The following is a 15780-nucleotide window of genomic DNA, read 5'->3' as shown; positions in this document are numbered from 1 at the left end:
AAGATTGATGTTCTAAACCAAGATATACTTTAACAAACATCTTCAAGAACAAAACCCTAACAATTGGGGATAAAATATATATCATGAAGAACTGTAACAAATAAATACGAAATTCAGAATAATCATTTCAATTTTTCGACAAAAATATCAATCAAAACATAACAAATTATGCAAAAAATAAAAGTACCAACATATTTGACAACAAAATCCTAAAAAATTGGGACAAAACGAAACTAGAAAAAATTTTAAAAATTAAATAAGACCAAATTATTCATCAAAACGCTAAAATTGTGGGTTACTCGCGAAAAATAATACATTGTGGTCGATTTCAATAATAGAATACATGTTTAACCTGTTTCGGATTTCTTCTTCTTTATCATATTCAGCGATTTTTTTTCCTTCCTCACTTTACCAGTGCCTGAACCTGACTTCTCTTTCGAATGTTTGCCTCTCCTCGTCATCGGTGCCATCATCAAGACTAAGAAGATTGTAGCTAAAGATCAGTGCTTTCTGTCGTCGAAGAAGAATTGGTTGATGAAGGAGGGAAATAAACGTCTGACTCTGATAATATTAAGTATTTTAAAAATGAAGAAAGGGTATTGTGGGGTTATCAAAGAAATTGGGGGTAGTTTGGTCAATTGGTCACGAATAGGGAGCCCAAACATATTGCAGGCATTTGTCAGGGAGCTAGAACACATAAACTCTTACACAAGGACTGAGAAATCATATGAGTTTCCCCTTGGGGATTTGTCAAGAGTTTCCCCTTACTATAACTTCATCTCACTTTATTAAATAGTAATAGATAACATAACTATCTGCACATTTAGAAACTTTCGAGTTTTTATTTTCGAACAATAATTCAAATATCTCGCAAACATGTTCGAATCATTCAAGCTAAAATCAGCCTAAATCAAACATTTAAAATTATTCGAGCTTGAATATATATGATTTCAACCCAATTCCAACCTTAAATTTTTCTTTACATTTAGCTTGACCCATAATTTAGAGACATGACATACCATCCCTATTGTTTGCATATGCCTAATTGACTTTCCACAAAGAAGAAGGAGCACATTCCTCCGACATGAATCACATGCCTCTCACATGCAAATAAATAAACAAAAACACACTTAAAAATGTCTACTAAATGCCAGAAATTTTGCCATAAACAAACATCTAGTTGCTTGAAAACTGGCTATGCCTGTTTTGAGGTCAAGTATTTACTAAATCAACTTTGCTCACTCACATTTACATAAACAAGATTGAACCTGCATCGAATCGAAGTTCCGATCGGGGGCTCCGGATGCGGAAAAAAAGTGTGTTGGAGTATGAGTCGAGTGATTGATTTAGAGTAATCGATTACCGGATAAAATATGAGTCGAGTGAGCTAAAGAACACCAAATGCATAGTTGAAACATGTCATCTTCCCATCATTATTCATCCAAAACACTTAGCAATGAGCAAAGTCCAACATGATCTTACTTGTCATTAGAAATAACTGATAACTAAGAACAGAAGATTCCTCGGAACATATATAGCATATATAAGATGAAGGATTTGGTTATGTATGTAACATCCATTTCGAATTCGGAGTTCTCCCGGGAAAGCCAAAACAAGAATATCGTTAGTAGGAGATAAGCTCCACGTATTTTCGGGGCGAAACATCCCTTCTTCGAAAAATTACAAGAACTTTGAAATCTTTTTCCACTCTGAGGAGTTCGATTTTCGCTACTCGCCAAATCAAATCATTGCTCCCAAGATTACATCATTCTATTAGACTGCAGGAGTATATGCCTAATCTCTCTAGCTATCCCCTTTAAAGAACCTGGTTTTTGGATCACACCATTCATCCCAATCTGCATGCATCTTTCCCTTGAATCGTCATCATCGCTAGCCGTTAACGCAACGATCCACGGGCAGTTACGGCTCCGAAACTTCCGTATCCTTGTGGCGACTTCGAAGCCATCCAAGTCCGGCATGTGAAGATCAAGAACGATAAATTGGTATGAAGACACAGTGGGACTAAGTGCGGTAAGGCACTCGTATCCAGATGAGACTGCAGAGACGTTGCATCCCAATTTCTCGAGCAACTTCCTCGTCACAGCTCGGTTGACATCATCAGCATCTGCTAAAAGGATTTTGAGCCCTCTAAAGAGGGAGTTTGAATGCAAGGGTTCAGACAATTCCCTGTGTTCTGCTAATAGAGATGGCCGGGTTGGAAAACGCAGAACAAGAGCCATGCTTTGATCGAACCCCTCTGGATTTGAAATCGTCCATATGTCTCCTTGCATTAGCTGCACATAGGAACAAAGGTTGAAGTTTCGTTGAGCAAACCACGTTGCATACAAACAATGCAATACATCTTAAAAAGAACTTGAATATGATGACCGCGTGTGAGAAACAATCAAGATCAAACTTTAGCTAATGAAACCAGGAATGCATTCAAATGCTTCCGCGAGACAAATAAATGATTGCTCTAGCAATACGGCATATAGAAGAGACGAGAAAATTTACACTTCATCTAATTAGAGCCTAGAATGCATCCAAATGTCATCATGAGCCAAAGATCAACTTCTAGCAAAAACAAGAACACCCCTAACCTGACCCAAAAATAATGCAGTCGGTAATCATACAGATGAATTGAAAGAAGTTAGATACTAACGACTAAAAGTCATGCACTCAAGCAGTTTTATCAAGAAGCTCGTGCTGTGGCATCAGTAATGAGTCAAATTCTAATGGTTGTATACCTGCACTAATTTTCGGCAAGCAGTAAAGCTCAAACTTTCTTCGACCCCTCCAAAGTATCTCCGGCCGCCATATAGGTCACTGGGATATCTGTCTTCTGCTGGAGAAACAACGTGGGATATCCCAACTTCAAGCCTGACAAACACACACCCATCTGATAAGTTTGTTCTTCGAAGGCCCCATTTTTGTTCATTCCATCCTTGACTTCCACTTGTCACGTATACTCGGATAGTAAGATGCCCTCCTCCTTTGCTTCCGTTCAACAAATTCCCAACCATATGCAGAATAACCTGAAATACTCGTCTTTCATCGCCCATCACATGATTGGGCAAGGACTTATCGACCTCTATCACAAAATCGTATCCTCTATAAACACAGAGACACTTGCAAAGGCACGCAGCTTCTTTTATCATAGAGTGTAGCTGAAAAGGACTAATTTCTAAAGGAAACCTTCCACTATCGTTAGTTGAAGTTTCCATTACGTCAGTTATTAAAGTTGAAAGTACATTGCTTGTCTTAACCATGGAATTGACAAGTAGATTTTGCTCATTCGACAAATTTTCGTCCTGTAAAACGGATAGCAAACCCAGAATTGAGTGCATTGGTCTTCTTAAACCGTTACTCATTACCATTTGAAAAGCATTTCGAGCTTGGCTCGCCATTAGTGCGTCCTGTTTTGCTCGTTGCAGTTCTCGATTTTGTTCCACTAATTTTTCTCTCATAAGTTGAGATTCTTCCAGAACTGCAGCATGTGAGAGAGCCACAGCAACCTGATCAGCAACCACCTCTACGATCTCTAGCTCTTGGTTGCTCCAAGATCTACCAGGTTCATCTGGAAGAACCAAAACAAGAATTGCATAGCAGGCTGGAACCATCTCTGGCGTACCACCTTTGAAATTTGAGACCCTCAGCATTGGCATTCTAATTGCAGCCACGGCTCCTGGCTCACCGGTCTGTCCTCTGCTTGCAACAGCAAGAGCAGACTCGGGATCAAGAATCTTAACCCTATCACTTCCCTTAATCTCCCTTACATCAGGATTACTGGTTGGAATAGGTGCTCGTGTATTAACTGTGTTCCGTCCTTCAAGTTCATGAGTTAGATTCATTTCAGTCCGCCCTTTATTTGGCATCCAAACAGCACAATTCTGCAAATCCAGTGTCTTAGACAACTCAACCAAAGTTGAGTACAATATAGTATGCCGATCAAGAGACTTCCTAATCTCTTGAGTCAGCATCCGAACATGCCAACCAGCTTCTTTCTGTTTCTTTATAATGCCAACTTCACGATCAAGGTCCCACGCCTTCTTCCACAGCATAAACTCTCTCACCTTCACTTTGAGCAACATCGGAAGAAGGGTGATAAGGGTTATTGCTGTGGCGAACGAAACTAATGCCGTTAAAAATTTGAAAATGGTGAGAGCAAGCATTAGCTGGAAGGTGTGAGGACCATAAGTCCAGCCATTTAGCAAATGAGTCATACCACAGAGAACTATAAACAAGATGAACTGAAAAAGCACCCATTTAAATGGAACGTTGGAACAGCTAACAAAGTAAAGAAGCTCAATGGGGATCGAGAAGTAGGCCACCGCAATCAAGAAGTCACTAACTCTTTGGCATTCGAGTATACTCTCCACGCTCCAAAATCCCTCATAATCACAACTACAACGGGGAAACTCATTATCAGATGCCAATACCAAAACAAAGAATGATAAAATCAATATCACAGATGCTAATGTCGTTAACATTGCATCCATCGCATCGATTCATCACTCCATCGATCGGTTTTTTCACTAAACTCGGTAACTTTCCAATGCAGCATAATATACAAACGAAAAATCAAAATTTTCTATCACAACCTCCAGGTTGGATGATATTCAATCAAATCAAAGCTCAGAAAACCAGCAAAATCATCGAAATCGCAACCCATTGGGAATGTAAAGCAACACATGTACAGACACTGATCAGTATCAACACAAGAGATCTCACGCACCAACAAGTCAAAAATCAAAAGATTCAAACTTCTATCAACATCCGATCCAAAACCAGAACACAACAAAAACCCATGAAATAAAATCCCCCAAAAAACGATACAATCCCACAAATCATCAGACCCCGGGCTTCATCATATCCTTCATCAAACCATGGATACACCACCCAAAACAAACCAAAAAAAAATCGAGACTTTACTCCCTTCTACGGCACAAAAACACTAGAGATCACGCATAATCTCCAAGATAAGCTTGTTTTTCCTGCAACTGGATCTCATAAGTCATAACCCACAAATGTTCTGTGTTCATCACAACACTGTTATCCTTCTCTTCTTTATTCCGCCGCCTAACTCTCACCTATTTCCACAGGGAAAATGTTGGAAGGCGGAATTTCTCCTATGTAGTCTCAGATAAAGAAAGAGCGAGGCTATACATAAATATATTTAACTATATTCTATTCACGCGTAAAGATTCGGAATCGGCCTTGTGGGCAATGAAGATGAAATTGCAGCAAGAAAGAAGAGAGAGAGACGTAAATGCTGTAGAGAGAGAAAGGGGGTTTTACATGAAGAGAACTTGGACGCAATTTTAATTCAAACGTCTGCTTTCGTGAAAATATAATCAAACTTCCGCCCCCACTAAATAGTTTTATAATAATGGGTTTGGTTTTTTTTTTTTTTTTTCTTTTGATAATAATGGGTTAGTTTTGGAACATATCTAGTGTGCATAGGGTGCAAACGAACCGAATAGAGTTGAAAAATTTTAAAATTTTAAAGCTCGAATTTGGCTAGATATAAGTATGTTCGAGTTTGATTCGAAGCTCGATAATTTCAAATATTTTGGTTCGATCTCGGCTCGAAATGAAGTTCGAGTTCGAGTTTGGCTCGAAATATTCGAACCTATTCGTGAACTATTGCTCGGATAGTATGGTTCGAAAAACTCGAAATGTTCGAAAAAGTTCGAAACGTATATATATTTATTATATAATTATATTATATTAATTAAATATTAAGGCTCGCGAACTATTCGCGAACTATCGAACAAAATAATTTTAGCTCGAGTTCGGCTCGAAAAAAAGTTCGAACATGTTCGAATTCGGCTCGAGTTCGATAAGTTCGAATACGAATAAAATATTTATCGAGCAAACTCGAAAAGCTCATGAACATGTTGATTCGTTTACACCCCTAGTGTGCATTGAGATTTGAGAGATAAGGTAACAAATTTTTGGTTCGAAAATTAGTTTTATAATACTATATATAATCTATGTTTTATTATATTGACTTGTATTAATTTTTATTCAATAGTTTTTAAAATTATTATAATAAAATGAAATAACAATTGTTGATAATTTGAAGAGAAAAATTGATTATTTAACAATATAAAAGAAGAAGAAGAAGATCATAATAATATGCCTCCTATGAACATTTGATCATGTCCGTATTTCTAGTAGAAAGTACTTTTTTCTTATGTAAAAATAATATTCTTTTATCGGTTAGGTCGGATACCTGTTTCATAAAATTGAATCGTGAAATGTACTGTAAAAATTTTTTTGTGTAATAATAATAATATGATAGGAAATATATAGATAAAATCAAACAATACATAATAATTGGTTGGCTTGAATAACCAAATATCCTAATAATAATAATAATAATAATACTGCTCAGTGACTCACACTTTCCAAAAGATCTGTCGCAGTTTATATATATATATATATATATATATATATATATATATATATATAGGTAATAATAATAATAATAAAATAAAATTGTAAAAATACGGTTATAAACAAATGGGCATATTTATCCTCATCAATGTGGAGAATCGAATCAAGCAAAAGGTTTATTGCAAAATCATGAAAATAAAGTCAGTCAATTTTCGCGAATAAACATACGGAAATAAATTCCGAATTCGTAAAATGAAATTAAGATCATGTTATATTATTATAATATATGTCTTTTAATTAATTAACTAACTTGCAATTAATTGCTAAAAGTTGAGATAAAATTATTATTAAATCTTAATTTAATTCACAATAAAAATCTAAATTAGTATACAAATTAGTCATTTTATATTATCTTATCTTTTATTCGTCATTAGATTTTCTTTTATTTACCAAAACGACGTTAACTTTGTGACTTTCGATGTCATTTTATTTACGAAAATATCACACACATCTAAAATTGATATATTTGTTGCGTTTTAGTGACTATTTATTTATAAAAACACTATAGTTTCGTTCGGACATGTAAATGTAATAAAATATTTTTATAAAAGTGTTTTTTAAAAAAAATTATAAAATATTTTAAAAGTTATTTTAAGAATAAATATGTATTTTGAAAACTATTCAATAAAAACATTTTAACATTTTAAAAGTAACGTTATTCATCTTTGCGTCCCATAGTCCCTTCTAAAAACATCTAAAAGCACATCTTCTTCAAAAACTATACTTAGATAATACTTTTTAAAAAATATTTTTCAAAAATATTTTACAAAAATCTTATCCAAACACATTCTTTAAGTTTTTTGCATTTATAAAACACTAAAAATATTTTTAAAGTACATGTCCAAATGAAATCTATATTTTTTGCACTCTTTGCAATCAATGAGAACCGAACTCATGACCTTGGCTCTGATACTAATTGCAAAACCGAGCCCTTGTCGTTTTACCAAAAACTATAGCTGATGCTAACGGTGCAACTCAAATCTTTTAAACCGTACATCATCCCAAACAGTATCATTCGATCGTTCTACCAAACATGGACAATTATTGCAACTCAACATCTATATAAATGAAAAACATGAAAAATTGAAAATCAAATGCAAGTAATGTTTGTAGATAAGTTATTCTTGTACTAATTTTTTTTTTTTATCAAAATCACATTTATAGAAGCAGAATCACCATCATACTAGCTTAAAAAAAATGTTTTTATAATTTTATATGTGTTTGGATAGGTCTTATAATGATTTTGAAAGCGCTTACTTATACTAAAATAATTATTTACTAAAAACTCAAATTTTTAAATTTTTTAGAAACTACTCAAATTAAAAAAAATATTTTTCCATCTATTTATCCAAACAAATAATTATTATAACTTTTAATTAATAAATCACTTTAAAAGGTCCAACTTGAAAAAAAAACATATATTTTAAAACAAATTTTTTTATGTCCAAAATGCACTATAAATTAAATAAAACTACATCATAATATAGGTTTATGCAATACACAAAAGTGGTTTTTTAAACCATAAACCAATAATAATTTTTTAAGTGGTGACAAATACTTTCATATATACTATATAGTTTGATTTCTCGAATCGATTAATTCGATGAATCCTCTATTTAATTTAAAAAAATAGTTTCTTTTATTGTTATTTGGTTTCTTATTTTCTTTAAAAAACCAAAATAATCAAACAAATGGATAAACGAACCACGGGAAGTTATATTTTTGCATTTTTAGGCCGAATTTATTGAATAATAATCCCGTAAATCCCTTTGTCCCAGAAAAATATGTATTCAGATTAATTCATGTTAGTGTAAAATCAATTCAATTAGTTTTAGCTCCATGGAAAAAATTCGGAAAATCGTCCTCTAAGGTTTTGATCATCTAATTACTCGAAATTCGATTTTAAAGCAATTAATTGGTTTTTTTTTTCCCACACTTAAATCCCTTTTTTTCAGAAGAGTAATGACATGATTTTAAGAACAAAAAATGTACAAATGCGAAAAATATGTACATACACACAAAAAATCAAAATTTTGACCATTAGAGAAAAAGCAAATCTATATTATAACCAACTCACGGGATAATTTTTGGAATTTTTCAATCCATGGGAATACGACACATTGTTTGATTATTAAAATATAATTTTTTTTTGTAATTTTAGTCTTTTTTCAATCCATGGGATACGACACATTGTTTGATTATTAAAATATAAAAAATTTGTAATTTTAGTCTTATAAATTAACATGTTTTTTTCGATTTTAATTAGATCGGTAACTTGTTAATGTTTGGTTTTCATCCAATAACTTAACATATTTTTTTGGGTTTTCTTGCCTAAAACCACTAAATTCATCAAATATTAATTATTTGATACCAACACACTTTTACATATATAGCTCATTCGACTAGAATAAAAGTTATATTAATTACACACATTTAAATTTATTTAAGCAAAGGAGAACGACAAGATTTTTTGGTTTTTTTTTCTCCCTTTAGCAAATACTAGAATTACACCCCGTGCAATGCACGAGACTTTATTTATATGTAATTAGTACTAAAAATTAGTAAATATAAATTTTGAATAAATAATTAAAATACAACTAAATTAAAGTTGAGTTTGAATATGAAAGGATTTGAAATCCATAGATTTAAATGCATCTTTAAATAATTTTTTTTTAAAAAAATCAACTCATATTTATATTTATTTACACTTACTTGAGCTAATAAGTAGGAGATTGATTTGAGTTTCCATTAATGAAGTTATTTAACAATGACAATAAATTGAAATTCATAGGTTTCAAATGACTTAATCCAAATGCAACCCCAATTGGTTATAAACCATATATTTAGGAAACAAAATAGTAATAATTTAGAAATGATAAAAAAAAAAAACATCTTAATACATATCTTGTGGTTGAATTTTAAGATTCATCGAATTTGACATTTTTAGATTCTTGTGATTCGTAACTTTGGGTACCGCTGACCATGACAAAACACAGAGTTCTTCATAATAAGTCCTACATGGGAAAATTATTGTCTATGTCATCAAATAATAATGTATTTGTTTAGTAAATATTTGTACAAAGTTTTGATTTAAAATAATAATAATAATAATATCAATATATAAATATTTAATTTAAATCACATTTAAAGAAAATCGAGAAAATAATTTTTTTTTTCAGATTCCTTTTAACATTTTATTTTTGAAAATGCATATAGTAATGAGTGTGTAAATTTTTTATATAAGTTTTTTTCATACTTTTTTTAAACTATTTATATATTTTCATTTTGTAAACATATCTGAAGAAAAATCATTATATTTTGATGAATCCATTTTCTTTTAGATTTTTTATTTTTGCATAAAAATCTCCAGAAAATGATGATCTTTGTTTTGTTTTGTTTTTTTATTTGTTGCAAAAATATATAATATTCTTCATATTATAAATTTTGTTTATTTTCTGAGGGGTTTGTTTATCCTATAATTATGAATTTAACATATGCAATACTTGAATTCTATAAAATAATATATATATACATATATATATAGATATAGATATCTTAACTGAGTAGATTAGTTACTAATAAAAATAAATTAAAAAATTAATTTTAAAAATTACATATTATTTTATTTATCAAAATTTTACAAAACAAATATTTTTTAAAAATAAATTTCAAAATCATGACCAAAATAAATGACATGTTATAATGAATGTAAACACTTAAGTATAGAATTATATTTTTAAGGAACTGATTCACATTTGAATTGAAAAAAAAAAATCGAATTTTTTTAACACTTAATTATGTTTTTATTTTTTATTTATTTATAAATATTTAATGTGACATATATAAATATAAATATCTTGACTGAGTAGATTAGTTACTAATAAAAATAAATTAGAAAATTAATTTTAAAAATCACATATTATTTTATTTATCAAAATTTTACAAAACAAATATTTTTTAAAAATTAAATTCAAAATCATGACAAAAATAAATGGCATGTTATAATAAATGTAAACACTTAAGTATAGAATTATATTTTCAAGGAATTGATTTACATTTAAATTTAAAAAAAAATCGAATTTTCTTAACACTTAATTATGTTTTTATTTTTTATTTATTTTTAAATATTTAATGTGACATATATAAATATATATTTCGATAATTTATTTTTTAAAAATTGTGATTTTGAGAAAAATTGTTATTATTTACATACTTTTTAGCACAAGAATCCTTGAATTATTTAACTCATATTAAATTATGAAATTTAATTATATATATTATTTAAAATTTATTATTATTACTTTTTAAAAATAATAACGTGAACATCTATGAAAAATCCAAGACTTCCATTTATTGTCTTGGAATATGTGTCAAATAGTTATCAATAATTAATATTCTCCACAATAATAATTATTTTTTCTATTATTAATTACTTTTTTTATTTATAGTATTGATGTTTAGGCGAGAAAACATGAAGTTACTGACTTGTACATGGTGGGCACAAAGTTGGACATAGTTGGTGGGCAGCATAACAAAACTCTCTATATATATATATAATATAGATTGAGTGTTGGTGTGCATTTTTGCCCCCTCTTTGTTTTTGTTTGGATATTTTAATGTGTGTAAAATTGGTTTATTCTCGCAATGGGAGGCACGTAGGTATGTATCAGTGTCAAATAAAAAATATTTGATGGTTATCGGCTTATGACGAAAAAAAAACAAAAGAAAAAAAATTTCAAATTGTTGAATGAAAACCAAAAATTAACTAGTTTCAAGACAAAATCATAACATTTCAACTTACGAGATTAAAATTGCAATGTCTCTTAATGTGTATAATATATATATTCAACAAGCGAATTGACGACCCTTTGAATTTTAGCGATTGTAATTATGGGTGGAGTGTGCTTTGGAATATTGGAATTGCAGTTGAATGAATTTTTAAATCATAATTACGTCCTGATGCATCATTAGTGAAATAATTTTTCCCACTAATCAAGGACTAGTTTGGACGTATTAGAAAACATGTGAATTGATCGATTCGACGAATGCAACTTGACAACTAATAAGAATATTTTATTTTCATTAAAAATTTTAACAAAATCTAAAACTACATAAAAAATCGTGAAGAAATTAAATTAAGTTTTGTTCATAAATTTTACCCTTTGATTATTATATCAGGCTTGATTTACTCTCTATAATTTCCAACTTTTTTTATGTACAACTTGAAAATATATGGCATCTCCCATTAGTACTCCCATGGTTCGGGGCCGAGTATTGAGGTTACACGCACACACACATACACACACAGAGAGATTGATAGCACCCGAGAAAATTGGATAAGTTTGGGTGGGCAATCTTTCGGATAAAATGTGTCTTTTCATATGAGTATTCTTGACATGTATAGGTATCTTGCGTAGGATGAACATATGTACTCCTGATAGAGTAGTGTGAGCGTAGGTACTCTTGAAGGGTTAAGATAAGCATGAATACTCTTGACCTGGTAGGATGAACAAGGGTACATTTGACATGGTAGGGTGAACATGAGTACTATTGACGGGGTAGAGTGAGTATGATTACTCTTGACCTGGTAGGATAAGTCCGGGGTACCCTTGATAGGATAGTGTGATCATGAGTACCCTTGGCCTGGCAGGAGGAGCCCAGTTCGGATGATCTGCACACACTCAAACAAGAAAGGTTAGTGGGGCGCCAGGAAGATTTTCTGCGTGGTCACTCCGATGCTCAAGTCAGTGAGGTATTCACGAAAAGGAAAGGAAAATACTAAAGAAAATAAGTGTAGAAAGTGTTTGAGAGAATGAAACTACCTATTTGATTTTACCTCTGCTAGGGGTATTTATTGGTCACCAAGGTTGGTGATCACCCCGGGATTTTTGGGTAGTGGCCTTGATGTAGGGATTTGGGTCACATTCTGGTCTGGTCACGACTTGAAAACATGTGAGCTAACATGTCCTTTAATTATCAGTGGACATGTTCCATGATGGATTTACTTAGTCTCTCTGTCATGTTTGGCCAGGAAGACTCCAATGTGCTGAAAGTGTCTGGGATGCAAAGGCTTCTGTAGTGACCCGCACCGTGATCACTTAATAATCAGACACTTACGCATGCAATTTAAACATAATCAAAGCGCACTGCAGAAATTAAATCAGAATACTAAATCGATAGAATACAACCGGAAGATAAACCCAAATAATACAACCCGATCGAATAAATCATAAATATAATAAAATACATACTAACAGCTAAATCTATTGTCACACCTTGATCACCGACTACTCCAAATTTCTGGACGAACATCTTGCAACTGTCCTGTCGAATGGGGTGTCCAAACAAAATAGAAAAATAACTGGACGTGAACGCTAAAGTTCAGTACGCTAGTACGGGTAAACATACAAATATGATGCATGCAATGTAATGAATGGGTATACATATCTGGGTAAAAAAATCATAATCTTGTCAGACTGACGCCTAGGATATGAGTAGTACCATCGGACAGTCAAACCACTGAGCACATCCACTCACTCCTAACTGGACGTGGATCAAAATTTCACTTTGATCACTAGAGTCCGCTCGACCCATCGGTCACTGTGACTCTCAGTGTCAAACGTCATAACAAGGGTTGAGTTCCCTACAACTCTTGCTTATATCAAAGGAGATACATGCTCAATATGAAATGCACATGAAACATAATATTTCAAAGCAATAACATGCATCATGTCATATAATATGCAACACATAAGCATTCAAACTCACTGGCTATCTCAGTCAGTACTTACATACCTCAATAATATTCCTAAGTATATCGGACTATATCTGCGTCAGTCGTCAGCCCACTGATGTCGATAACCCCAAAACTTGGGCACAACTCCGCTACGACCACGGAGACGCCTCGCCAAGGCTCGTCCCTTTCCAAAGAAGGCTGGAAACCCTCAAGACCATTCAAAACATGTGAGAGAGGAAGTGAAATTGGTGCAAAAATCTGAAGTTCGGACCCCATATTTATAGACGGATATCGGAAGCTCCAAACTCCCGATCGGACGTTCCGATCTTCGTATGCATGCCATGTTCCAAACTGCCACGATCGGAAGCTCCGATCCATACTTTGGAAGTTTCGATCTCATGCATGCAGCTACGTATTCAAACATCAATGTCACGTCACAATTGCGCATGACTCGTCCGTAGCCTCCGAACTCCTTCGTCACTTCCGAACCCTTCGGATCCTCCGAACTCTATTATGCATTGGGTTTGGACCTTCCGAACCACCAAAGTCCAAATAATCTCATTAACCATTTTTGGACATTCTGGATCCGATTTTTTGGTCCGTTTCATAAAATTCAAATCTCTTAATCATGTTTTATTAATTCTAAACATGTTTAACCAAATTAATCTTGTAAAATAGGACCAGACTACTACATTCTACCCACTTAAAAGATTTTGTCATCGAAATCAATCTTAAGTATGCAAACCCCAAATAAAACATCTTTTTATCAAATCTGAACAGTTTACAAGATACAATTCCGTCATTAGGAAAGAACAATCCAAAAAAATCTCAGATGCTCTGCTTCTTACAGCTCTTTGAATTCCAAATAATTTCCTTATTGTCTTGGTACTATCACCAAACTAGAACGAGAAGAATGATCTCTTCCATAATGGTATAATCCATCTTACTCTGTTACCGAAACTGAATACAGTTTATCTGGCATTACCCTACTATATTCCAAAAATTGTAACCATATCTTATTATTTTCCTATGATAAGAATTACAAAAACCGATGGCCAAGCCACAAAATTCAATCATCGCTTCTACTCATTTGGCTAAATTCAAATAAAGATTTAGTAATTCTAATATCTAGCTGAAAATCAAGATTGAAGTCATTTCTGAATCTCAATAAATCATACAAAAGTTCAACTTTAGTAAACTGAATCTGAAAATTCACAAGAATATCACCGAATATGACTGACAACTCATTAACTGAGTTTTCCTGAAACTGTAACAGATCTCGGGGCACTACTGATTAATCACAATAGATGATATCTTTCTATTAGAGATTCCTTTGATATCTAATTAATTCTCACCCAACTAGGGTTAGACATTGATACTCAAAAACGTATTTAGATAAAACTGGTAGTTCTTTAAACTACTCATTATTAATTCTCTCACTTAAACAAATTATCACTGGTTTGCACGAATATCCTTGAGCAAATCTTAGTTATTCCAAAAACTGACTACTTCCATTAGATAGACTCAATACAACTCAATTGTATCATTGATCTATTCTATCACTGATCTCTGTACCCATAATGACAATCCACAATTGACATTGTCTAAAATATATTGGCAAGCCATGCCAAAAAATCCAATTCAATCATTACCAGAGGATAGAAATCAAAATTTCTCTTATCGTCAAAGGTTAAATCCTTATGCCCGAAAAGATACCACTAAGGCAAAAATGGCCAAGTCTCTGCCACTCTCTGGTATTGTAAAAAAGTTGTTGTCCACAATACTTGTCTATCTGAAACATTCAGAGTTATACTTGAGGACCAATTTCCAACCTGCTAAACACTCAAGTTGATTAATACCACTATTAGTACTAATAATCTGGATTGAATAACTACATCTGTCTCCCAGCGTACATCTTGGAATAACATTGCCAAAATGTCGATCAAATGATGTTGATTATCATCTCACTGACAGAAATAAACTGTAGCGGCCCAACCCGGATCCACTACCTAATCAGAGTTAGAGAATAATTAAGCATGCATTAAAAATAAATCGCTGCGGAAGACTTAAATATAAGCAGACCGGAAGAATACAATCGGTTAAATAAACCAACAAACAACCCAATTGAATTACAAATAATCCTAAGGGGAAAGACCTACAGCTAATCCTGCTGTCTTCACTGGTCACTGGCTACTCCAAGCTCCTGATGCTCAATCCTGCACCTACACCTGTCCCGTCGAATGGGGTGTCCAGACATACAGAAAATACTGGACGTGAGATCTAAGCTCTATACATAAGCAATGATATATATAATATATGAAACACATAAGTGTATTTAAAATGAGGGTAAAACAATCTACTCAGGGGCGCCATGAATATACAGGGTCGTGTTGGATAGCTAGTCCACGAGGCCACTCCTATATTCACCTATCCACTATAGTGTCTACTCCACCGTCGTGGTCGCTCCTAGTGATATCAAAACCAGGGGCTGAGTGTCCCCAGACACGAATCCATAATGAGTAACTTATCACTGATGGAAACTGTCATAACTCACATCATACCAGATGCAGTCTGCCGTAAAA

General features: G+C 32.7%; 1 protein-coding gene across 1 annotated transcript; it reads right to left on the bottom strand.

Moving 5' to 3' along the window:
* Nucleotides 1–1519: 1519 nt before the first annotated feature.
* On the bottom strand, nucleotides 1520–5326 carry LOC140874988 (protein EIN4-like). The gene is made up of 2 exons (XM_073278504.1): nucleotides 2748–5326; nucleotides 1520–2294 (listed from the first exon to the last, which is right to left on the bottom strand). The coding sequence occupies exons 1-2, from the start codon at nucleotides 4497–4499 to the stop codon at nucleotides 1761–1763; spliced, it is 2286 nt and encodes a 761-aa protein (XP_073134605.1). The 5' UTR covers nucleotides 4500–5326; the 3' UTR covers nucleotides 1520–1760.
* Nucleotides 5327–15780: the final 10454 nt, after the last annotated feature.

Source organism: Henckelia pumila, chromosome 1 (genome assembly GCF_033568475.1).
Source record: "Henckelia pumila isolate YLH828 chromosome 1, ASM3356847v2, whole genome shotgun sequence".
Lineage (NCBI taxonomy): Eukaryota > Viridiplantae > Streptophyta > Magnoliopsida > Lamiales > Gesneriaceae > Henckelia > Henckelia pumila.
Note: the sequence above shows the minus strand (reverse complement) of the source record. Positions and strands in the feature narration are given on the sequence as shown.

What these genes read in the sequence shown, in the direction of transcription:
- LOC140874988 (XM_073278504.1), bottom strand. Translation starts at nt 4,499, where the DNA reads ATGGATGCAATGTTAACGACATTAGCATCTGTGATATTGATTTTATCA. An exon ending in CTTGCCGAAAATTAGTGCAG is followed by an intron (nt 2,295 to 2,747) that starts GTATACAACCAT and finishes TCCTATGTGCAG; the next exon opens with CTAATGCAAGGAGACATATG.